We start from the raw sequence: 19,550 nt of genomic DNA on the forward strand, positions 1-19,550 counted from the left end.
CGCAGCTGGGGAATTTGCCTTGGAGCTGACCGCATGGATCCTGCGAGTGGGTGGGGGAAGAGCCGGGCAGGCCCAGGTCTGGCTAGAGCACAGAGGCCCCTCGCCTCCCGGGGCCGACAGACAGGCAGGCAGGGCGGGAGGCTGGGTTTATATGAATGAGGAGTGACCTCAGAATCCCCAGAGAGGGCCCCTAACCAGCTGGATGTAAGCAAGCCTGGACCGAGATGTCTCTGCCTCTCCCCAGGAGTAAACATACTCTCTCTGTGTGGACGTTCTTGAGCCTCATGCAGTGGAAGCATTATTTTAAAGACTCACTTGACTAGAACTGCCAAAAGGGACTGCTTTTTTCAAGTCCCAGCCAGAGACAATGCCCATAAATCTACAGGACTTTCTACTTATTGGTAACAAACCAGAAATTGCTATTTTTCATCCTTTCAACAGGAATTCAGATGTTACTATTATGAATGCTGCGTTTTATCTGATGACTTAGGTTAAACCCCTGCCCCTGCCCCCATCATCAGGTATTCCAGGTTCGTATTCTGACAGCTTTCTGGAAGGAAGCAGCCCAGGACCCACCGTTACCGTTTAGCCACTGGCGGCTCCTTCTGCCTCGATGATTCCTTTTGGCATTCCCAAGAACCCCCTTTCACGGGCTTTTGTTTTTCTTTCCTGATCTCACAAGCCCTGGAGGAATGTGCCAACCTCACCCCTTTCTGAGACAGCCACGTGGCTGGCAAAACTGAGGCCATCCTTTGTGTGTGCTGGAGCAGTTGTGTGGAAACAGCCACCCCCAGCAGATGCGTGCACCTGTTTGTGCCTAGTTGGGGACTTGCCCACAGTTACAATCAGCCACCTGCCGTGCTGAGGCTGGAGGGCAAGGGAGTTCAGGCAATTAGCAAACGGTGGTTGCTGGCAGTTCTGGAGCAAACCAATCACTGCAAGAGATCCCTTGAAGATGGTAATTGTCAGTGTTTGGTGTGGGAGCATCCCTAGGTTTCTAGAATAGTTAAAAAAAAAAAAAAAGGCCAAGCCTCAAACTTTCCTTTTCTTTTCAATGCTAAAGCTCTTCCTTATCTGAAAAGCACAATGATCCATGGAAATGAGTGTCAAATGTCACCAAGACAAAAATTAAGCTCTTTAGGAAATAACCTGGGACTGGAGTCTTCTCACCCACACATAAGCATAACTCAAAATCCATGTTTCATTAAATGTATGTTGTTGTTTAGTCTCTCAGTTGTGTCTGACTCTTTGTGACCCCATGGACTGTAGCCCACCAGGCTCCTCTGTCCATGGAATTCTCCAGGCAAGAATACTGCAGTGGGTTGCCAATCCATTCTCCAGGGGATCCTCCCAACCCAGGGATTGAACCCAGGTCTCCTGCATTGCAGGCAGATTCTTTACCACTGAACCACCAGGGAAGTCCCATTAAACACATATGCAAATATAAAAAAGCTATAGTTAATACCTGTTGAACACTCAAGATAAAGTCTATCAGGCAGCCTAGGGGGCCTCCGAGAATCCAAGCGAGTTGTCACAGCTGGGAGCTCTATTTAATACTGTGCTCTGTGCAAACTAAAGATTTACTGTCATTAGGAACTGGTGTAAATTAGAAACGTTTGCCAGTCTTCTGGAATTGCCTGCACAGAGGTTGGTGATAAGCCACTTCCTTATCTGTGCTTGTTGGAGAGCTGACGTGGCTGTCAAAGTTTTGCACCAAACTGAAGGAATGGGCCATGGCAATGATTACAACAGCCAGAAAAAGTGTATTTAATGTTTGTTAAAAGGTGTAACAGGTGTCAACACAACTACTAAAGCATTCCAGGTGGATCTGGTCTTTTAGGATGTGTGTATGTCTGCTCAGTCATGTCAGACTCTTTGTGATTCATGGACTGTAGCCCACCAGGCTCCTCTGTCCATGAAATTTTCCAGGCAAGAATATTGGAGTGGTGTTATTTCCTCTTCCAGGGGATATTCCAGACCCAGGGATCGAACCTGCATCTACTGCATTGGCATGCAGATTCTTTACCTCTAGGGCCACCTGGGAAGCCCTGACAGCTTGCTTAACCACGGTATTATTAGAAGGATCTTGGATACAGAACATAAGCACTAATTTCCTCAACTGTGATATCAGTGTTGGTCAACACTTTGGTGGTTAGCAGTTTAAGATATAGTATCAGTTTACTTAGAGCATTTTTTCACTGGCCAGATAGCCTTCACATCACCCTTTTTTAATTAAAAGAAAAAAAAAAAAAATCATGTTTCTTTCAGTTATCTGGGAACTTGGCCATCAATGATGAATCCAGTTCATTACCTTCTTGACTATAGAACCAGGGAATTCTAACAGTACATTTCTCTCCACTAATTCCCAGGTAAAGGGATATTAAAGGTTGTCAAGCATGAGAAAACACAGTAGTTCTTACAAGCCCCTGGCCAGCAGCATCAGCAGTATCTGAGGATGTGTTAGAAAGGCAAATTCTGTGCTCGCTTCGGCAGCACATATACTAAAATTGGAACGATACAGAGAAGATTAGCATGGCCCCTGCGCAAGGATGACACGCAAATTCGTGAAGCGTTCCATATTTAAAAAAAAAAAAAAAAAAAGAAAGGCAAATTCTGGGGCCCCACTCCAGACTACAGAACCAGAAGGGCTGAAATGGGACCCAGCAATCCCTTTAATAAATGACTTGAGAACCACAGGAACAGAGTAACAGAATGAACACATAATATGAACACAGGGAGGTTTTCAAGAAAGAGATAACAATCTACAATTTAAAACAGGAAAGAAGGTCAAAGAGGCTGAGGAAGCCCAGTAGGCTAGTTTCAGGAGACCCTTCTGAGGCCCTCGTTTAGCTACTCAGGCATGTCCGACTCTCTGAGACCCCATGGACTATAGCCCACCAGGATCCTCTGTCCATGGGATTTTCCAGGCAAGAATACTGGAGTGGGTTGTCATTTCCTCTTCCAGGGGATCTTCCCAACCCAGGGATGGAGCCTGCATCTCCTGCATTGCCAGGCGGATTCTTTATCACTGAGCCAGCTGGGAAGCCCCTTCCAAGGCTGACCCAGTAGTTATACAGACAGAGTAGGTACCTCCATTCAATCCCTAAAAAGAAATGCTCACACCCACTGAACATTATTAGGCTTCAGAGACTGGGCTAAAACCTCTCTACAGGTTCTGCTATTATCACCATCCCTGTTACATAAGATGTGAAAACTGACATTTAAAAGAGATTTCATTTAAACTCAGCAAGAAAGTAGCAGATATGACTCCAAGCCTACACCTGGACAACTCTGCCTAACTTCTCTAGTTTCAAACTGAAGGGACAGAAAACAAGGAAGGAGAGGAAAGGAGAAAAGAGAAGGCTTTTGCCAGCTTAACTTGAGGTTTTGGAATTTGTAATTATGGTGGCCACTCATTGATTCTACTAAACTTAGTTTCTGGGGTGAAGAAAGGTTGCTTTTTTAAAACTAGATAATCTGATTTTAGATGGCGAGGGACAGGGAGGCCTGGTGTGCTTCAGCCCATGGATTGCAAAGAGTGGACAAGACTTGATGACTGAACAACATAATCTGGTTTAGTAAAAAACTGGATTAAACCACAAAGAACAGATTACAGGTAACCAGACTGACCAGTGTTATCACTCAGTGTTTCTTAAACCAAACCAACTACTGTCTGTAGCTGTCCTCCAATAGCAAAGATACCAAACTTAGTTTTAAAAAAAAAACCAACTTTTTAAGAGCTACAAAATGACTCCAGTCATTTTTAGCAGAATTTTAAAACAGGGCACGCAAGCCCACCTGAGAAGCCCAACATCCAACAAAGGTTCCTTAAACCACACAAGGTGTTCCTAATGCCCGATTTTTATTTTTCCAACTTCACTGAGTTTGACACGTTTTTTTCCCCAACTGTGCTGCCCAGCATGTGAGATCTTAGCTCCCTGATCAGGAATCAAACCTGCACCCTCTGCAGTGGACTCATGTAATCTCAATCGCTGGACTGCTAGGGAAGTCCCTGATGCCCCATTTGCAATCCTAGCTAAAAAGTTCATAGTAAAATCTCAACCCTTGACGAGCTCTGTTACAGGATAGAGGGCTTGGGAGCAGCTGGAGAAAGAGGGAAACAAGCGTTCAATCTCATTCATAGTCAATCATATGCCAAGGCAAAAACCTAGGGCTCGGATCCACCCGATTCTAATGCCACCACTGATAATTGCAAACTGTTTTTAATAAAACTGCTCAGAGACTGAGACGGTTTCATAATAGCTAAAATAAAGTGCCTGCCTCACTTTCCACCCCTTCAGACCAAACCCTGCCAGCTGGTTAAGAGACCTGAGTTAGTCTGGTCCGACCCTGAGTTGGTAGATGCGGGAAACAGGGCCCAGCGACCTTAAAGACTTACCAGGGGCCTTTCGCTGAGGTGGCGCTAGATCGAGAGGACCAGAGGCTGGCTGGCTAGTTCCCAGGACTCCAGGTTTAAGCGGAGCGGCAGCAGGGAAGGAGGAAGGAAGGAGAGGAGGGAACTGGGAAGCTGGGTGGAGAGAGGAGGGGGAGGGGTCGGAAAAGCCAGGCGGGCTGGACCAGACTTCTTCCCTCCCCTCCCAAGTCAGAGGGTCTTTCCATTCTGGGGATTTCCTCCCCACCCCATTTAATCAGGTCTTGATCACACCTCAAGCCAAATCAGGCAGTCGCCTTTTTGGAGTGGAAAGTGAGAACTGAAAGGATTATAAAAGCTAGGGATGCCCCCCATCCATTCTGGGAGAAGGAGGGACACCCCACTTCCTCTTAATCAGATGAAGCTCCTTCTTGAGGGTTCCGGTGTGAACATACATTGGTTTCTAGCTGCCTTGGACCTCTCTGCTCCTTCACAAGACTATAAATTAGAAACTCCTGTGGCTCTAAAAGAGACAGGGAATGTGCTATGTGACAGACAAGCGCTCAGCATTTTACTTTTACAAAAAGAGAAAGAGAAAAAAAAAGGATGTCATTCAATCCTTATACCAAACTGAGGTGTAGGAGCTGTTTCTAACTTACAGATAAGGAAACTGAGGCTTAGAGAGGTCACCCAGCTGCCGGCTGTCCCACCAGAGCTGGTACAAGGGAAGCGAGGGTTGGGACACAGGCTACTGTAAAGCCACTACATACTTAGAAACATATCAACAGACATGCTCACTGGCTGGCCCTACCCCTGTGATGTGCAGTAACAAGGTCAGGACCTAGAACTGGATTCAGTTCCAGGTCTCCATGTTTATGGGACTTAGTTAAACTAACCTATGTAAGCCTCGGTTTCCTCATTATAAAGACAGGGATACTGATGGGTTTTCTGGGATTCTTGGAAGATGCTATGAAGCTATGTTGCTGTGAAGGCACCTGCCTATGTTTATTAAATGTATTCTTTCCTTTCTGATCACAGCACAGGAAACCAACAATTATACCAAACACTTTACTTCTAGCATCCTCAGAACAGGCTAGGGGTGGCTTCTTACCACTGAAAAGAATCCCCAGTGGGTGATCTAGGTTAGAGCTGCCAGATTAAACATTTAGAACACACACTAAAAAAGTTATCCCTTATTTATTTTATGTGCTCAGTCTGGCAATCCTAACACTTGGTAATAAACCACATGGGAAAAGAACTTTGGAAGCAGCTTGGCAAGTCCCTAAGTTGAAAGTGGCTTTAGGATTGATTCAACAGAACCCACGGTAACTGGTGGAAGTACAGCCTTAAAACTTGCTCCTCCAACATCATGACCAATCCATGGAATTTGTGTCAGACCCTCCTTATCTCTGCATTCTACCGGAGACAAGAAACCAGCTTGTGTTTAGGAAATACAGTGTCCTCTCATCTAGAATTCCTTTGTTAAACTCTTGTCTGTAGTCTAACTTGTAACCAAGGACAAATTACTCTGTCCATCTGAATGTGTGATAGGGATCAACTGTCAAAATACTTTTTTTTCTTTAGATCTGAAGAATTTCTTATAATAATGAAAATGTGATGAGAGATTTTTTTTTCTAAACATTAGCCAGCTTGCCAAGAACTCTGATCCTGTCTACTTTGAAACTTCAAGTCTTTTAGAAGAAATATAATCCAAAAAATGACTTAGGCTGAGAATGAGGTTAACACAAAAATCTGTAAATATTTAAAATAAAAACACTTTAGAAATTCAGAGAGACAGAGGGTGGAATGGTGGTTGCCAGGAGTTGAGGGGAACCCAGTGAAACCCTAAGGTCTGAGCCAGGGCTGATGATATTCCACTGCGGCCAGAAATAAGAATTACGGGTTCCAGGCACAGTTCTAACCCTTTCACAGGCATTTTCTCTCTTGATTTTTCATAATGGCCCTAGGAGGTCTAGGTTATGTTATTCCCTATGCCTCAGACCTGGGAGATTATACATACTGAAATCAGAAAAAGGCTAAGAGGTTCCCAGACATATATGCAAAAGGGCTTTTTTGCAGAGTTCTGTGTGGTTCTACCTTCATCAATGGAGTACCTGTTTAGACACCTACAAGAAGACCCTTTCTTTAATAATCCATCTAATACCCAGGCCTTACAGTTTTCAACAACCAGGACCAAGCTACACAATTTGCAAGACCCGGTGAAAGATTAAAACGTGGAGCTTCTTTGTTTAAAAAATCATGAGGAATCTCAAGATGGTGACAGAAGAGTGTCAAGCTGAGCATGGGTCTCCTCTGAGCAGGGGGCCCTGTGTGGCTGCACAGGTCACACCCTGGTGAAGTCTGCCCTGCCAACAGCACTTTTCCCTGGTAGGTTTCCACTGTCTTAATTGCTTCCTTTCTGCCTGCCCAGCCTCAGGCGCCTGTGCCCAGAACTAAATGAGCCTGTTCACAAAGGCACACAGACCCCCAGCGGGCAGCAGGTTTTGGACAGGGCCCCCGACGTGCCAGGGGGGGGGGGGCGGAATCACAAGCTTGCTGCCTTGCTGCTCTGGGGTGGCAGGGAAGGGCTTTAAGCCTTGGTTTGGGAAGTTTCCGTTAGGTCAAGTGGGTAGTGTTCCTTGAATCTTACATTCACTTTGAAAAACGTTGCAGTGTCAGAGATCTATAGGTCACTGTGCTAACCTATGAGTTTTTCAACAGGACAAATTAACATTTAAAAAAATTCTGACATAAGCACTGTATATTCATTATCAATAAATGAAAACACACTGACATGTGAAGAAGGCAAATTGCAAACATTTCTATCCCGCCCATCCCAAGATAACTCTTCGTCATGACAACAGTATCGGCTTAAATTTTTTTTTTTACCTCTACCATAAACCGGGCAGTGTGCAATGCACTCTAATACTGTTTTGCACATTTGAAAATTGCTAAGAGAGTAGATCTTAAATGTCCTCATCACAAGAAAAAAATTTTTGTAACTATGTATGGTGATGGATTTTAACTAGACTTGTAGTGGTGATCATTTTGTAATACATGCAAATACTGAGTCATTATGTTATATACTTGAAACTAATATATGGTTACAAGTCAATCATACCTCAATTAATTTCTTTTTTAATTTTTAAAAAGAACTGTAATTATTCTTATTTACAGATGGGAAACTGCAGTGGAGGGATGTTCAATAACACAGCTACGATTGTTCACCAGTGAGAAGCAGGATCTGGAGCCAAACTCAGTTTTGCCTAACTTCAGAATCCACTCTACAGCAGTCTTTTTGGTGGGGAGTCTGTAGGTGCGCAGAAAGAAAATACCAGAACTTCTAATGATACTTTTTATGCATCCTTTGAACATGTTACTCTATGTCACTGCTTTTGATGGTGACTCTTTTGTGAGTATTTTACAATATACATGATGTTAATATAGTTCTCCATGTCTACAACTATGGGCTTCCCTAGTAGCTCAGCTGGTAAAGAATCTGCCTGCAGTGCAAGAGACCCTGGTTCGATTCCTGGGTTGGGAAGATCCGCTGGAGAAGGGATAAGCCACCCACTCCAGTATTCTTGGGCTTCTCTGGTGGCTCAGCTGGTAAAGAATCTGCCCACAGTGTGGGAGACTTGGGTTTGATCCCTGGGTTAGGAAGATCCCCTGGAGAAGGGAAAGGCTACCCACTCTAGTATTCTGGCCTGGAGAATTCCATGGACTATATAATCCATGGGGTTGCAAAGAACTGGACACGACTGAGTGATTTTCACTTTCATGTCTATAACTGTATAATGAAATAAATAATTAAAAGTATACAAATGAATGGGGCTGTATGAACAAAACAATTTAGAGGTTACTGCACTGTGCTTACAGACTAGTTTTTAACTTACAGACTAGTTTTTATACATGTATCATATATTTGAATATATTGGCATACATATTTTTTTTAATAAAAAAGGATGATATATATGCTTTTTTCTATTTCCTATATTGTAATCATTTTTTCCATGTCAATAAATATTCACCTACAAAAGTATTCTAATGTAAGTACTGAGCTTCTTAAGTGTCACTTTTGATAAGATCTCATGATTTAGAACAAGGATGTGATATCCATCCTACATTCCAATGCCTTCATCCCAACCCCACTCCAATGAATGGTGGAGTGTTGGAAGCCAGGGAATCTCTTTAAAAACACATCTCCTCAAAAGAATTGAAATTCAGGACTCAAAGAGATATTTGTGTTCATATCAGCATTATTCGTAAGAGCTAAAAAGTGGTGTAACCCAAGTATTCACTCACAGATGAATGGATAAGCAAAAGTGGTAAATACATACAGTGGAATATTAGTCCTAAAGTATAGGAAATTCTAACATATGGTACAATATGGATGAAACATGAGGACACTATGCTAAGTGAAAGAAACCAGTCACAGGAAGACAAATATTGTACGAGTTCATTTATATAAGGCATCCAGAATAGGCAAATTTGTAGAGATGGAAAGTAGAATGGTGACTGTTAGAGGCTTGGGGGGAAGAAGAGAAGGGTTATTATTTAATGGGTACAGAGTTTCCATTTTTAAGATGAAAGATCTTGGAGATGGATGTCGTGACGGTTGTCCAGCAACTTAAAATGGTTCAGATGGGGGACGTCCCTGGTAGGCTGGTGGTGAGCAGTGTGCCTACCAATGCACAGGACACACGCTTGACCCCTTTCCTGGGACGATCACACATGTCTTGGAGCAACTAAGCCGGTGCAACACAACTACCAAAGTCCACAAGCTACAGTCCGCGCTCCACAACAAGAGAAGCCACTGCAATAAGAAACCCGTGCATTGCAACAAGGAGTAGCCACCATTTGCCACAACTAGAGAAAGCCCTAGCGTAACAACGAAGACCCAGCACAGCCAAAAATAAATAAATTTAAAAAAGAAAAAGGTTAAGATGGTAAACCAACAACAATGCATCTCAGTATACTCGAAAGACTTAGTGGAAGCAAAGTCCCAAATACTAAGTCTTCATTCTGTACTAGGCATCCTCCAAGGTGCGTGATCTCATTCAATTCTCACAACAAATCCCTTAAAGGAAAGGGACCTTAGGGAGGCAGATGAACCTAGAACCTATTATACAAAGTCAGTCAAAAAGAAAAACGCAAATATCGTATCTTAACGCATATATATGGAATCTAGAAAGATGGTGCTGAGGAACTTATTTGCAGGGCAGCGATGGAGACGCAGACATAGATAACAGACTTGTGGATACAGGGGTTGTGGGGGGGCAGGGGGAGGAGAGAGTGGGACAAATGGAGAGAGTAGCATGGAAACACTATCATATATAAAATAGACAGCCAGTTGGAATTTGCTATATGACTCAGGGAACTCAAACCAGGGGCTCTGTGACAACCTAGAGGGGTGGGATGGGGTGGGAGGTGGGAGGGAGGTTCGGGGGTGGAGGGACATGTGTATACCTATGGCTGATTCATGTTGACACATGGCAGAAACCAACACAATATTGTAAAACAATCATCCTTCAGTTAAAAATAAATAAATTTTTAAAAAGGGACCTTAGGCTCAATGGCTTGAACTGGCTCAAGGTCACATCACTAGTAGATGAGGAAGGCTTGTCTCACTCAACTTAACCCCTGCCTGTCTGAATCCAGGGCCCGGAAATTTTCACTGTCTCTTATAAAGGAGGTAAAATGACTTTGGCTAAGTAGTAAAAGACTGGAAACTTAGTCTGCCTCCACCACAGCCCTGAGTGGTCCAGTGCCTTGTACATTGTAGGTATTTGGTTTTTAATCTATTGAATACAAGGGTGAATAGGGTCCAGCAATGAGAAAAAGACCAGGCATTCCAAGGTCACTGCTGATGGAGTGCTCATTTCCTGCCTTCTCACTCTTAAGCTATCTCCTCAAGTGACTAATATTAGACTTGGGGCCGCTCCACTGATAACACCACTTACCACAGGGTCCACTGCCTGCTGCCCTCACTGCCTTCCGTCAGGGACAGTGAGGATCTGCGGCGGGCTCCTGATACAAGTGTGAGTCCGAATGGTACTCTGAGATGGCAGGGGAGACCTGGGGACTGTAGGTCTGGTCCTGTCAACCTGAATTGTCATGGGTATGTCACTTGTTAGTTCATCCTGCGTGAAATGAGGGTTCCAATGCATAATATGGGGGCAGCCCTAATCTATGTGCAGAGCAGGTGAAAAGCACCCACTGTATGGGATGGAGGATTCTTTCCAAATCCAGGGCTCTTCAGAAAAAGCAAGTTCAGAATTTGATGACTGTTTACCCTAAGAGCTATTGGAATTAAAATTGAGAGACGCAAGAATCTGACAGGCAGTACAAAGAAAAGGAACTGCTTATCCTTTAAAAGCATTTTAATACTGAGCTTGCACCAAATAAATAAGCCCCCACTTCACAAACTGAAGTGCACAGAACACTGGTCTGGAAGAGGCTTGAACATCAGGGACAAGAAAGCGGGAAATACTGTTTATGTGTTTTCTTCTGGGAGATCTGCCATGCTCATGAGTGGATTTGAAATTGATCAAAAAGAACTTAAACTCTGTTGAGTTTGTTTTTTTTTCAATTTATTTTTAATTGAAGCATAATTGCTTTATAGTATTTGTTGGTTTCTGCTTTTAACGATATAGTTCCCACGCTTATTTGTCTGCAGCTCCCTATTTGTTGTTATCTCGTGTGTTTATTGAACGTAACAACTCAACATCTGGCGAAGTCATGGGGAATGTTAAACCATAATATGAGTAATACAAACGTTACCCACACAAAGTTTCTTAATCTCAGTTGTAACATGGGAATAATATTCCAACAACCTCATGAGCGGAGATGACGATTAATGAGTTACTGTTTGTAAAACATGTAAAACAGCCTGACACGTAGAAGTATTTACCAATCATTAAAAATAAATAAAATATTAACGTGCTGAACTATGTTTAAATCAAACCTTAAAATAGCCATAACACCAACAGAAAGAAAAGTCATTTCTTACTATGCTTTTCACAAAAGCTCTTTGCTGATTCATTAAAGTTCTGGCGTGAAATCAGACAGAAACATTAAATTTTTGTCAAGTCAGCCTTCTTGATTCTGTCAGCACAGAAGGTAATGATTCTTACAAGTCTGTGTTAGAATACTAAAAAGGAGACTCCTGACAAAGGTCAAGAGCATCAGGCACGGAGTCCTAACTGGGCCACTCTTGAAGCCATGTGACCTAGACAGTCCACTACCTACTCTCTCCACAGCTCAGTTTCCCTCTCTGTAAAATGGGGGTACCACTAGTGCCTGTCATCACACGATTGGTGGGAAGGTTCAATGGATTAACACAAATAGCAATAGTAAAGCCAAACAACAGAGACAAAGCAACTGAGCTCCAGATTCCAGAGAAGTTAGCTATCCACAGTAATACAGCAAGTACCTGGGCCTGGATTTGAACCCAAGCAATTAAATTCCAAAGCTCCTCTTCACGTCTGCCTCCCACTGATGTAAGGACAAACTCAGCATAGCACCTAGCCCATGAGAGCTGCTTATTTTTTTTTAAAAAACACAGTCACTGATTTTAAAGGTCCCAGAAATGGAATGATATTTTAGACCTTTACGTGCTCTAGAGGTGTAACAAGTAGGAGGACAAGTTCTTTAAAAGTCTTTGACTTTTCCCCCCCTCCCTTCATTAACTACTCTCAAAGCATCCAGAGAAGTTCCTTTCCCATGGGAAACAGCTGCTATTATTTGCAGCACAGCTGTAAATGTGCATTATTCCTACCCATTTGAAGCTAGGTGACAATAGCTATCATTCTGACCCAGCAATGAACTGAAATTGTAGTCACTTTTTCTTATAAGCAAAAGTGCCCTAGTCACATAGTTTCTTGGTAATTTCCACCTTTCAGGATCTTAAAAAAAGAAAAGAAAAGAAATGCCTTGCTTTTACAAAGTCATTTGCAACTGGCTCAGTGATAAAGCCTCGCCGTGTCAGCTTTCAGGAATCCTGTGTTTGTCTGTGTTGTGTTACCCAAGTAGCTTGTTATCTTTGCAGCTTAAGGGCTGACTTGGAAATTCAGGCTGTCAACTATTTAAAGAAAATGGAAGTCCTCACGCCACTATTTTAATTAACTTTCCAGAGAGCAAGGTTTTCTACTTGGTTATGAGAGTGTTAACTTAAAATACTTTGAAGGAAACAGGGCAGAAACAAAATAAGGAGGAGGATCTTTGTTTTAAAAGGCATTCTAGGAAGAAGAATTTGAACATAGCCATGATGACAAAACAGTATAGATAATGTAAAGAAAAGAGAAGAGAGTCAAGAACAAATATTAAGGAGTATGAATGGTAGAGCGTGGGTGGTTAAAATGTATTAATGCAGATTATATGGGGCCTTGAATGCCAGGTTAGGGTTTTGGAAGGTGGATGTCTATGCAATGGGAGATAAGAGATGTGTGGAAGTCAACAACGATCACATTTATGTCTTAGGAAGATAACAGGGGGTTATGTGTGGGTATTATGCAGTACACAATGGAATCAGAACAGATCCAGGAACTCACTGACTTTGTGAGTGAGTTTGGCCTAAAATTTCCATCCATTAATTTGTTAAATGGTGATGATAAAACTGTGGTAGGAACTGAATGAAATCAGGCACGGACTATTAAAATACCGTTATAGAAAGCAGTCAAACAATCAACACACACATGCATACTTTCACAGTCAGGCTGACTGGAGGAGACTGAGGGCTGAGAAAGCCGGCGTTCTGATAGAGAGAAGGAAAGAAGGGAGCTGTCTGAGGTGAAGGAGAAAGGTGGGAGGTGAAAAGGGAAAATCCCGAGAGACGATTCAAGAGAGAAAGGAGCTTATACAAGGGGAGGCAGCGGGGGAGCTGGTCTGGGGGCTGGGATGCTGGCGGGTTCAGCTTTAGAAATGCTAAATTTGAGAAAGAATGAGATATTTACAAGGAGTGGGTGGCCCAGAGCAGCCTCAAGAATTAGGTGTTCAATCAGCGTTTTAATTGAAAATGCCACATGGCTCTACTACACGAGGATAGTATCTGAGGATCTTTACTGATCCATAATTAAACCTCAGTGAGCAAACTCAGTGAAGTTCTAAAAGCCATAGCATGTAAGCCAAGAGAGATGTGGAGTTCAGAATTGCCACTGAGGGAGCTCTGGATAGAAAAACAGATTCTCTGGATGGAATCAAGGAAGTATCCATGCCTAAGTTCCCTTTCAGCACTTCACCTCCTTTGAGGAATTTCCCTTTGCTTGTTCCCACCAGAGAAACATCACTTATAAAAACAATCACAGATAACTCCAATCCCAATCACACAAAGATGTTCATCAAAGTATTATTTATATCAGCAAAAAGGGGAAGCAATTCATATTTAAGATAACAGGGGAGTGGTAGATTATGTCCATCAATTTGATGGAATGTGAAAGTGGCGACTGTAGGAACCATTCTAAGCACTTTATATATATTAATTCAATCAGTCATCATAGCAATTCTATGGGGTATATACTAATAAAAGCCCTATTTTACAGATGAGGAAACTGAGGCTTGGTAAATTTAAATAATTTGCTCAAGATTGCACAGGTAATAAGGGGCAGATCTGGGACTTCAGTGAGGCTGTCTGGTTCTAATGTCTTCGCTCTAAATAGAATGTAACATTGCCACAAATGCTACTTTTTATTTTTGCCTGATTTTCCTAAATTAGTTTTATGACAAAACTTTGGAGGAAAAATATACAGGGGAGGAGGAAATCAAATAGGAAAGGAGTGGTAACAATGAGCAAAAATTCTGCTTCTTTATATACCCAATGACAAAAGCTCATATTTCCTATTCTTTCAATCTCATCAACAATAACTAATGCTCGTACAACAAATTATAATCTACAAAGTCCTTGAACCCATTCATAGTGCCAAAACTACCCGGCCAAGTCCCATTTTCATTACTCCCAATTTACAGATGAGGAAATTGAGGCTGAGAATGAGCAGAGGGCTCATTTCAGTTTCATGGTGCTGGTTTCATGATTCCCAGTCCCAAGCTCCTTCTCCTACTCAGCATGGTTTGGACAATTTCAAAACACTGTCCACCATTTCTTTAGTAATCAGTCAGGAAAGCACCAGGAACACACTGAAATTAAGGAAAATGATTGACTTGGGTTTGGCCAGACTAACTCTCCAAACTTGACATCTTAGGGCTAAAAGGTCTGGGTTACCCAAGTAATGTTCTTTTTAAGACTTCTTCTGCCTCAGGCAAGCCATTTTCCCTAAAGGAGGTTTGTGGAATGAACCTTTTTTCTCTTTCGTTCTTTCCCCGGTCATGTGATTACAGCTGTTTCACACCCATGTAGGTCCCAAAAGCCTCTTCAGAGGTTGCCAAGAGATGGGACAGGATGATGATAATGAAGAGGGAAATAATGATACTTTAATGGTTAATAATAACAGCCAAAGTGTATAGAGAGTTTGCTGCATGCCAGATACCGACCGCCCTGGGCAATGTTTCCATACAGTTAATCTCACAACAGACCTGAGAAAGAGGTGCCATTATCTTGATGGGGAAATGAGGCTCAGAGGGTGTCCATCACATGCTTGACCGGGAGAAAGTGGGGGAGGAAGGGTTAGCAGTCCACAGACAGTGGAGTCTGAGCTGTGGGCCCTGAAAGCCCTCATTTATAAATCAACTTCAGACTCAGCCCCTACGAGGAATTCCTTGCATATCTGATCTTCCTAGGAAATATGGCTCCTCCAGGGAAGACAAGAGTGGAGAACACAGCCGCTCTTGATGTTAACGACCTAGAGACTAATTTATCTTCTTTTTATGCCTTGACATTTTCTTTTAATTAAAAAAAATTATCAAGGAAGCTATCAGGGAAGATTTACTGGAGAAGGAAAAGGCTACCCACTTCAGTATTCTTAGCCTTCCCTTGTGGCTCAGCCGGTAAAGAATTCACTTGTGTTGCAGGAGAACTCGGTTCAATCCCTGGGTTGGGAAGATCCCCTGGAGAAGGGAAAGGCTACCCACTCAGTATTCTGGCCTGGAGAACTCCACGGACTATACAGGGTCGGACCACGACTGAGTGACTTGCACTTTCAGTAATTTTTATGATTCCTTCAAAGCTTATTTACTAATCTAATTTTTTTTAAAAAATCACAAAACAGACTAAAAGGAGAGTGCGGTGAGTGGACCGTGGCATCTTAAGTGGACGTCTCAGTCATTCTACCAAATTAAATGGGCAGATGTGGAAAGTGCGCCGAGTTTCTGAAGTGAAGCATGACTCTGTGACTGCAAGTTTTCAAGCCTGGAAGGCACGATCTGGTTATCAGTCTGTTAAGGAGCACACTAGTCAAAGACTTGGCAGGGAATGAATACTAGTTGATCTGTAAATAATCTACTGGTAAAGTTTACCCGGAGTAGAACATTAACACAGTAGAGGCGAGACTTTCAGCCGGTTGTCAGCCTGTGAGCTGTTTCAAATTGGAGGTCTGGCCTCCACCTTTAACCCTTTCTACTACTCCAACGGCAACTATTGCATGAAAAGAACAGAATGGAATGGATAGAGGAGGGTGAATTCAAATATAAACACTCTCTGATGATTTGGCCAGTTAGGCAGTTAGGACCAGTAAGTGTCTCAGTGGCAACAATACAACTGTTAGGTCAAGTGTATGAAGGGTGAGGCCCCTTCAGGGCAGCTGCAAAAAGAAAGCCCCTATTAATCCCTTAACTAAGCAGCTGATGGATTTAATCTTTTTGTGCTTATAGTATATCTCTTCAAACACAAGATTAGTATAAGTTTAAAAAATCAGCACGGGTTACCCAAGCTTTTTATAGATTTTTTCATTTGCTAACAGATGACAGAAAATAGAACTCTGGAGCATTTCTGAGAACAAGTTCTGTCACTCCGGCTTGGAAAGCTTCATTGCCTGGATTCATTCACAAAAAGAATAGGTTTCTATTTGAAGAGGAAAGAGACCTCCGTCTCACGCCTAGGGATCTACTTTCTTTTGATTTTGCATCCATTGTTATTTAAAATAGCATTAAAAGATTCAGTGAGTTATTTTGCATAGTTATATCAGAAAAGGAACCATACCTGGTGTAATCCCCTTTGGCTTCCTAAAAAAAAAAAGATAGATGATCAGTTTGTACTGATGTTAATCAAGCTAAAAGAATTTTTACTTTTGATCATTCTCCACTCTTAAAATGCCTGAGTTTTGTTTCGAATTTTTTTTTCACAAGGAACATTTTCCCTATTTACCACACTGGAGAAAATGTGGCATTTAAGACATTGCTATTACTCATTAATTTTTCCTGTTTTTAACAGACAAGACAAATCTATCTGAAAATGCATAGATAATTATTTCTCCTTTTAAGTTTCAAAGATCACGTGATAAATGCTTGTCTACCAGAGCAGCACACTTTTTAGTCTGGATGCAGACTTTTTAAATCATTACACAGATAAACCGACACATGCCATTTACTTTCTTTTTTTAAACCAGCACAGAACCCACTGTTTTTCTACTATGCATGCTTTTAAGAATTAAAGGGCTCTTTAACTCAACCTCAAGAAAAAGTATACAAAAGTTACTAAATTTAAATACAAATTACAGCTGTTGTGACAACTGCCGCCTCCCAAATGCAAGTCACCCAGAGCTCTTTGCCGGGAATATGGGGGAATATGGTCTTAACGCTCCTTCCTCAGTGAAGTCTAAATTTCATTTTCTTCTGAGACACACAATGCCACATTCTCCCTCATCATGCAAACCACACTAAGACAGAAAACGGTGGCTCACATTTTATTCTGGTAAACAACCAGGCGACTTTAGAACATTAGCTACTGGCCTATGCAAAAGTTTCAGAATTTCAGGCAGTTCACAAAACCCAATGAACAAAAACGAGCGGGTAAAAAGCGGTTTGTCAGTTCTTACCTGTAAAATGAGTGCCGCTAACCTGAAGATAGTTTCGCTGTCTACTTCGATTTGCCCCTGTCGGTGGAAAAGGAAAGCATCACTGAACACAGGCTGCCCTAGGTCGTAGCAAATGGCTGTGGAGTTCGGGAAGCTGTCACAGCTTGGCACCTCCAGTTTACGATCAAAATGCAGATCATACCATTCCAGAGGAAAGGGAGGGGGGCGTGGAGAGATGCATCCAGGGTTAAGGGGAAGCCAGTGTGTGTGTGTGTGTGTGTGTGTGTGTGTCTAAGAGAGAGAGAGTGCGTGTGTGCGTGTGTGTGTGTGTGTGTGTGTGTCTAAGAGAGAGAGAGTGCGCGCTTTAATTAGCTGTGGGAAATTGTATTTTGAGAGCAGTATTCTGGAAGGAACACACATGACTGAAAATTCAGACAGACTCTAAATGAATGAACAACTTTTATCTAAGTTCATTTTTACGCTCCGATTTTCTTACTTTGTTCAGTGTTTTCCTGCATCATAGCAATGATTTTGGTACACACACAATGCAAATATTACAAAAAATTTAAGTTCCACTTCTGTGTCAATGAGACTATTGAATTAATATTTACAGTTTTATAGAGAAGATGTAAAGCCTTAAGAATCAGCTACAGCAAATGCTTAAAAGACTAATATTCTGTTGCTTTATACTGAAGTCTGATGAATCCTAATTTATCCTTTTTCCAGTATTTTATTTTTTAAGATCCCAAAGAAGAATAGGAGTTTGAGGCTGTAATTAACAGGAATACTTACTCAGGAAGGGATACACAAGTGTGGGTGTCTGTGTGTGGGGGAGTGCCTCTATCAATACTACTCACACATACCTTCGTTTATTTTGTTAAATGTGATGACATATTTAAATATCATTATTGCATTGTATGATAAATTCAACACTTAGTATTAGACTACAGTCATTATTTTAAAAACTTTTTTTTTTTTTTGGTAAGATGCTAGCTTATAAGCATTACCACATGCTAAAACAATTCCATATAACCCTCTCCTGGTGTAAATCCTGTATAATTAGCACTCAGAATGCATAGTGTTTAAGAACACAGGTCTGCAAATTGCCCTGCACTTTTTCTCTCTCCTTTCTACCTGTTGAATCTGGTTTTGTAATTACACCAAGTGTGTCAGTGGTAAGTAATTTAGTAGTTTTAAGGTAAACGCACACTAGGTAGGTTTATAGGAGCAGTTAGCTCAGTGAGAATTTCTGGAAGGTCTATGCTTTTCTCTCAAGTTTCCAAATGATTTGACTGGGCTTCTCAAAAAAACAACAATAAAAAAAAAACCCAAAACAAAAACTAGTAACAATAATTCTTTTAGAAGTCATAAAATAAAATATACAACCCCCAAATTGGGGATGTTACAATGTCAGCAGTGATAATTATCTGTGTTTCCCTTCTATTACAGAATGAAAACAAATTAACTTCATTTTCCAGCATCTAAGTATTCCCTCTGAAACCTGAGGCAGAGGATCTGCTTCAAAGTTTTTTGCTTCAAAAGCTGACAGGCCCAGAGCCTTGGAATTCAAAGCTCGCCTATAATCTCTAGAAACAGATTATAAAATCAAAGAAGCCAGGTTGATTGCAGAAATCAATTGCCCTGTGTCTTTCAGGCAAGAGACAAGCAGTTTTCTAATCTGGTGAAAGATGATGAAGCAGTTAATCCAACAGGTGAGGAAGGTGCTGATCAAGATTTAAATTTTAGAAAGGCTGAATCCCTTCTCTTCAAAGAAAAAGAAACTCATGCAGAGGGAGGGGAGCTTGTGGGGCGGCTGGGGTGGGGCGGGGGGGCGGGAGTGCTAAAAAACATCTTTGAGTTTGAAATTAGGCCTGACCCCGTTAAGTCAAATTTGTCTTAAAATTGGAGAGGAGATCAAGTGTGTTAGTTCAAATATTAAAAAAAAAAAACAACTAAAGATGAATAAAATATATTGAAAATTATTGCCAACTCCTCTGCCACCCTGTGACCCCTTTGCTTCATCAGAACCTTAGATGAGTCATTTGAACAATATTTTACACACCAACTTTTCAATTTAGTAAATGGAAGTCCAGCAGATAAAAAGACCTCAAACAGATACTTTAAAGGAGGCTGCCAAATATTTCTCCAACTTAGAAGACTCATTAAACATTAAAAATGCTGAAATGAGGAGCAGAGGTATGAAAAGTACCAGGCTGGGACAGCTCTAGAGGAGTAGGGAGGCAAATACGAACCTCACCTGTGGGTTTTTTCACCTA

At 41.8% G+C, this 19,550-nt stretch overlaps 1 protein-coding gene and 1 non-coding gene across 6 annotated transcripts in view; one reads left to right on the plus strand and one right to left on the minus strand.

Annotated features, from left to right (window-relative positions):
* Nucleotides 1-19,550, minus strand: part of FRMD4B (FERM domain containing 4B) — a 360,069-nt gene that overhangs the window by 59,281 nt on the left and 281,238 nt on the right. For all 5 annotated transcript variants that reach the window (XM_043443093.1, XM_043443091.1, XM_043443090.1 and 2 more), the window contains 2 exons: nucleotides 17,296-17,352; nucleotides 16,461-16,483 (listed from right to left, as the gene is read on the minus strand). In XM_043443093.1, coding sequence (XP_043299028.1) covers nucleotides 16,461-16,483; nucleotides 17,296-17,352 — 80 coding nt within the window. The remainder of the gene's footprint in view (nucleotides 1-16,460; nucleotides 16,484-17,295; nucleotides 17,353-19,550) is intronic.
* On the plus strand, nucleotides 2,478-2,584 carry LOC122425262. The gene has a single exon (XR_006264798.1). It is a non-coding gene; the product is annotated as a U6 spliceosomal RNA (small nuclear RNA).

Source organism: Cervus canadensis, chromosome 22 (genome assembly GCF_019320065.1).
Source record: "Cervus canadensis isolate Bull #8, Minnesota chromosome 22, ASM1932006v1, whole genome shotgun sequence".
NCBI lineage: Eukaryota > Metazoa > Chordata > Mammalia > Artiodactyla > Cervidae > Cervus > Cervus canadensis.